Here is a 6,193-nt window from a genome sequence, read left to right on the forward strand (position 1 = left end):
ACATCATCTACAATAAGCAACCACACTGTTGACCAGGCTCAAAGACCGATCACTTTGACTTTGAGGTTTCACTCTAGGCAACTTAATTGTGACATAGATGGAGTGGAAGACTTGCACATGTTATAGAGTTCAAAGATGATGATAATGATGATAAGATTTGTCCCTTAAATATTTTTTTTTCAACATTGTGTATTTTTTTTATATTTGCATTGTAATTTTCAATGAATGTATTTTATCTTAAATCACAAATAAAATTAATTTTGATTAATTTTTTTGTACTTTACAAATTTATTATTTGTTTATTTCTTATAGTAAAAAATATTAATTAGATTAAGAAATTATAATTGTAAGTGGATAATTATAAAACAATTGTAAATAAAGGAGGTTTAAAACTTCCACAAAATGATAGTTACCAACAGAAAATGTTAAAATCCTCCACACAAAAAAAAAAACTTTGCAATATAACTCGGATACCAAGGGTCGACAAAAACCTCTGCAAATATGTTGTGGCGACTCTAACTGTGGAGGTTTGAAAACTTCCAGAAATTGCATAGGGTAAAAATATCCCACAAATTTAAATAAAAACCTCCATTAATTATCATTTTTTTTATAGTGGTAGACCGAATCAAAAATTAATCCTCACTGAAATTTGTGAAAAAAATTCAACTCAACTCAACCCAGCCTGGAACCCGTGGTGTAAGCTTGAAACGTTTAAAAGTCTTTAATTTTTGGAGAAAAAAATCTCTTTGAAATTTATAACCTTTTTCAAATTCTTTTGTAATGAAAATATTGTACTTTTATATGTAAAATTTTCCCTTTATTTATAATGTCTTTTCTCATTCCTTCAAATTAATATTCTTTTGTTACGTTTAATTATATTTTAATTTTTAACAACATTAAAATATAATTATTTTATTATTCAATTATTTTTTAATTATTTATAGGTATACATCAAATAAATTATTAGTTGCAACTCTATAATACTTATGGGCATTGTTATCTTTTATATAAAGTAAGATTTTATTAATGCTGATTAAGTCAAAATTCATTTAATATTATAATTAACTATGCACTTCTATAAAATTTAATACTTAATAATTATTATTAATTAGTATCATAAAAGCAGCATGACTCATCATTTTAATTTTATATATAATAAATTTGACATTATTTTATCTTATACACTACTAAAAAAATCCATATTTTTTGTCAATTTTGTTTTGAAATTTATTTCGCAGGAAATACCTACAAATTTTGTTGTGAAAAAAAATTTGCAAGAAATTGTTACCAATTTTCTTGCAAAATATTTTGTATAAAACACTTTTCGCAACAAATTTTGTAGGAAATACTTGCAAATTTTATAATTTTGTAGGAAATGATTACCCACGAAAAAATTATATGTCAATTAAAATTCTTAGAAAAAATGACAGAAAAAAAGTCTTTTCTTGCAAATTTTTTTAACAAATTTACAAAAAAAATTCTTATGTAATATGAGAATTTCTAGTAGTGATATATATATATATATATATATATATATATATATATATATATATATATATATATATAATTAATGATGTTTATTTTTTTTAAATATTAAAAGATGTTTTTTTATTGATCTTATACATTAACCTATTATGTATATCATTGTTTATTATTTATTTTCTCTCAAGTCATAAATTCTCCTTAAAATTTTCTTGCTTAAAAAGAAACTTTTCACACAAGCAATAACCTTTTCAGTTATATGTGTTAACTTTCACCCTAAGTTATAACCACTTACATTATATTGCCTATGTGTCACTCACACTCAAAATAGCTTTTGAATTTTATTAGACTACTTCTACCCTATACCTCATAAAAAACTATCAAAAACAACTATCTATGGAGAACAGAAAAAATAAAATAAAAAACATTAAAACCTCGTAACCTTTCACGATGGGATATTTCATCGTTAAAATGAAGGAAAAAATAAAACTTAAAATAATATAGAAAGAAAAGTCAAAATTACAGGAGAAAACTAATCTTTTTGCCTGTACATCATGACGACTTTATCATAACTACTTACTTTTTATATTATATCATATCATAGTATTAAGAATTTATATTATATTTAATTCAAATTTTCTCTTCTAAATCTATAAAATATGCACTTTCCAGATTTCATTAAACAATATATAATTTTTCAGAAAATAGAATTATTATTTCTTTAAGAATATTATGAGAATCAAAGAAAAAGTTTGCTAATCTTAAGAAAAGAAGTGGTTGCCTAGAAGTTATCGTTCTACAATCAACGGAAAGTCAGATTTATATATACAGATATTCAAACATGACTACAATTTTGTTTCTATCCTTTCGTGCCAACCACGCAAACCCACTTTCTAAGAACAAATATTAAAAGACTAATAACTATTTATGTAAAATTTTATATGACTTTCATTTATTCAAAGTCACGCCTTTTGAAAATTTTATCGGACCAATCACATGCATAGGTTGTATTTAGAAATTACGTATGTTTTTTATTATGTGGAAATCTTATGTGTCAAAAACCAAAGTTATCTTTCGCTCTTTAATTTTATTTATTTATTTATTTCAATTGGTATCTATTAAAAAATAAATACAAAGCAAATTCATCTACGTGCTACATAGTTATTTTTCAGGCCGGAATAAAAAAAAAAACATTTTCTTTTTTGTAAAATTATTGAGATAGAACTGGTGTTTAGAAACATAATTTTAACTTTAACTTTTTTTTCTATGTAAAGAAACTGTATGTGATCCTAATTTTTAAAATTTCTTTAAAGGCTTGAAGTTATATGGTATAAAACTTTCAACTTTAAATACCGAAAGGAAAATGATTTCTTAACTATTAAATCTTGACAACTTTCTCTTACTACCTTAACTATCATTTTTTAAGTGGTTTTTTCATTTTTTTCTTTTTCTCATTCTCAATGTTCAAAAATCACTTAGAAGATAATACATTATGTTGTAAGAGAATGTTGTCAAAATTTAGTAGTCAAAATATCATTTTTCAATGAAGAAAACAGTCTTGTAAAATATGATGATACAAAAATGTTCTGGAACTGGTTTTGTTTGAAACTTACCTTTAATCAACATTATCCCTTTGAATAAAAGAATGGAAAATGATCAATAACCATATTGTAATGCCAAATTAATTGGAACGTAGGTTTTCCCTAACTCAGTATAGCACAGTTTAATTTGGTGGCGGGAAGTATTACTTAAGGAAAACCTAATAAGGCTGGGTGTGTTTATCTAACATGTGGATGTAGTAAATTTGGTGGTAAGTAGATGTGATGAAATGGAATGCACGTGGAAGAGACAATGCTTTGGAGGACAATGAATATAATGTTTTTTAAAAATGGTTTTGTGATATATAAATCGCACAGTGGTGTACACTATCGTTGTACATCTCAAAGAAAAAGAAAAGTGGGTGAAGGAAGAAGAAAATGGAGTCTGAAGCTCCTATTCACGTTCTCATGGTGTCATACCCGGGGCAAGGTCACATAAACCCTCTCCTTAGACTTGCCAAGTTTCTTGCTGATAAGGGTTTCTTCGTAACTTTCTCCACCGCCGACGCAGTTGGCAAACTCATGCGAACAGCTAACGACATCTCTCACAAATCAGTCACTCCAGTTGGTGATGGTTTTCTCAAGTTCGAGTTCTTTGACGATGGCGGCGTGACGAGCAGTGACGATTCCAAGAGAACTCTCAGTGACTTCAATGCTCAGGTTGAGCGTTCTGGGAGGCAATATGTTTCCCAAGTGATCAAGGAGCACGCTGAGACAAACCACCCGGTTTCATGCATCATAAACAATCCCTTTGTTCCATGGGTTTGTGATGTAGCTGCTGATCATGGTATTCCTTCTGCCATGTTATGGGTTCAATCTGCTGCTTCCTTCACAGCTTACTATAGTTATTTCCACAAACTGGTACCTTTTCCATCTCAAGCTGATCCTTATCATGATGTTAAATTAGCTTCTGTAGTCCTTAAGTACAACGAAGTCCCAGACTTTCTGCATCCTTTCAGTCCATATCAAACTCTAGGGACAGTTATATTGGAACAGTTTAAGAACTTGTCCAAGCCATTCTGCGTGCTGGTGGATAGTTTTGAGGAGCTAGAGAGTGATTACATAAACTATCTTTCAGAGTTTGTGAACATAAGACCCATTGGTCCTTTGTTCAAGTCCCCAACAGCAACAGACACGAGTGAAATTCGAGGTGATTTTTTGAAGAGTGATGATTGCATAGAGTGGTTGAACTCAAGAGCAGCGGCATCTGTGGTGTACATCTCCTTCGGGAGTATCGTGTGTCCGCCGCAAGAACAAGTGACGGAAATAGCACATGGATTATTGGAGTCTGAAGTTTCGTTTCTGTGGGTTCTGAAACCACCGACTAAGGTGTTTGGGCTTCCGCCTTACGTTCTTCCTGATGGGTTCTTGGAGGAGACAAGAGAGAAGGGAAAAGTGGTGCAGTGGAGCCCACAAGAGGAAGTGTTGGGTCATGGTTCGGTGGCATGTTTTGTGACACACTGTGGTTGGAATTCTTCGATGGAAGGTGTGACATTGGGAGTGCCGATGTTGACATTTCCGGCATGGGGTGACCAGGTGACAAATGCAAAGTTCTTGGTGGATGTTTATGGTGTGGCCATTAAACTGGGTTATGGGCAAACTGAAAAGAAAATAGTGAGCAGAGAGGAGGTGAAGAAGAGGTTATTGGAAGCAACGGTAGGGCCAAAAGCAGAGGAACTAAAGAAAAACGCATTGAGGTGGAAGATGGCTGCAGAGGCTGCAGTGGCTGCAAATGGCTCCTCTGCCAAGAATCTTGATGCATTTCTGAAAGACATAAAAAAGCGTGGAGCTGTTAGGGTGAAGGAGATATAAATCTCCTTTCACACGTTATATCTTTGTTGCATGGGATGAGATAAATTAAATGCAACTAGCATAGTCAAATATCATTACAAGCAAAATAAATTTATATCACATTATAAATTCTATATATCTATGATTTTGTTTTTGTTTGTATATATGTGTGTGTCAAGTGTTTGATGAATAATGAATATTTTGAATGTAAATAATTCATCTTTGGATCAATATTTATGGGGTAGGCAATACCTACTCCCAATTCCTTTAAAAATATTACTGTTTTTTGCATATAAAACGATATGTAGTCGTGTATTTTTGGATATTTTAACGTGTTGGTGAATGTTTGTTGATTTCTGGAACACGTCATGTTGGAGATGAAAGTGGAATATTGGTACTTTAGTTTTTTTTTTTAACGTTTCCAACTCTCTCACGTTACATAAAGTTGAAGACAAACATAGGCTTAACCATGGAAGGGCAACAGATGTACTATATATAGAGGTCATTGAAGTCTGAATAATGATCCTTGGACACTCCCAAAAGTGCAATATATGGTGGCCCTTCAACAAATTATTTTGTTTTTCCAACGCAATTATTTTTATAAATACAAAAGTTTATTTTCTTAATTAGCACATTAGCCTTAAAAATAAATTAGTCAAATAGTTTTTAACATGTCAAAACATCATCTTTCTTCCTGTGTGGGAGTTTCTTTTCGTCGACTTTGACTTAAGACAAATAAAAATGGGAATGCAAAAATATAATAATGATGTGACAATATTTTTTTTATATTGAACCAGTTGAGAATCCTTAACCATTTTATAAAATATAATGGTAATAACATTTGAACTAACTAATAATAATATTTTGACTAATAATTAAGTAAGTGATTCTCAGATGATAGTATACCTAATATTGATTATCAATATATTACTACTCTACGAAGATGGTGTAGGACCATGACAATATATAATAAATTAAACATAATTGAGTGGTTTCATAATTTTTTTTTTCAGTTGTTAAGCTTAGTTGTCATAATTTAGCATGTAAATTTTGTTAACCTTGATTGTCCACTACACTAATAACTATTGGTTTTATGCTTATATTTATTTCTTTATTATTTTAATTATGATTTTAATAAATATATTTAATTACAAATTTATTTAAACCCTAAAAATATTAAGATGAATGCAAAATATTATAAGTTTTAATTAATGTATTACTTTTATTCAAAATAATTTCAATAAAATTATTAAGTTAACATATTATTGACTTATTACATACTATTCCATACATTATATAATTAACTTAATAAATTTACATGA

At 29.6% G+C, this 6,193-nt stretch overlaps 1 protein-coding gene across 1 annotated transcript; it reads left to right on the top strand.

The window, feature by feature from the left end:
• The first annotated feature begins 3,395 nt into the window (after window positions 1–3,395).
• LOC114190301 (gallate 1-beta-glucosyltransferase-like) lies at window positions 3,396–5,033 on the top strand. The gene has a single exon (XM_028079133.1). It carries the CDS (start codon window positions 3,459–3,461, stop codon window positions 4,890–4,892), a length of 1,434 nt encoding a protein of 477 aa, XP_027934934.1. The 5' UTR covers window positions 3,396–3,458; the 3' UTR covers window positions 4,893–5,033.
• The last annotated feature ends 1,160 nt before the right edge of the window (window positions 5,034–6,193 follow it).

Source organism: Vigna unguiculata, chromosome 7, assembly GCF_004118075.2.
Source record: "Vigna unguiculata cultivar IT97K-499-35 chromosome 7, ASM411807v1, whole genome shotgun sequence".
NCBI lineage: Eukaryota > Viridiplantae > Streptophyta > Magnoliopsida > Fabales > Fabaceae > Vigna > Vigna unguiculata.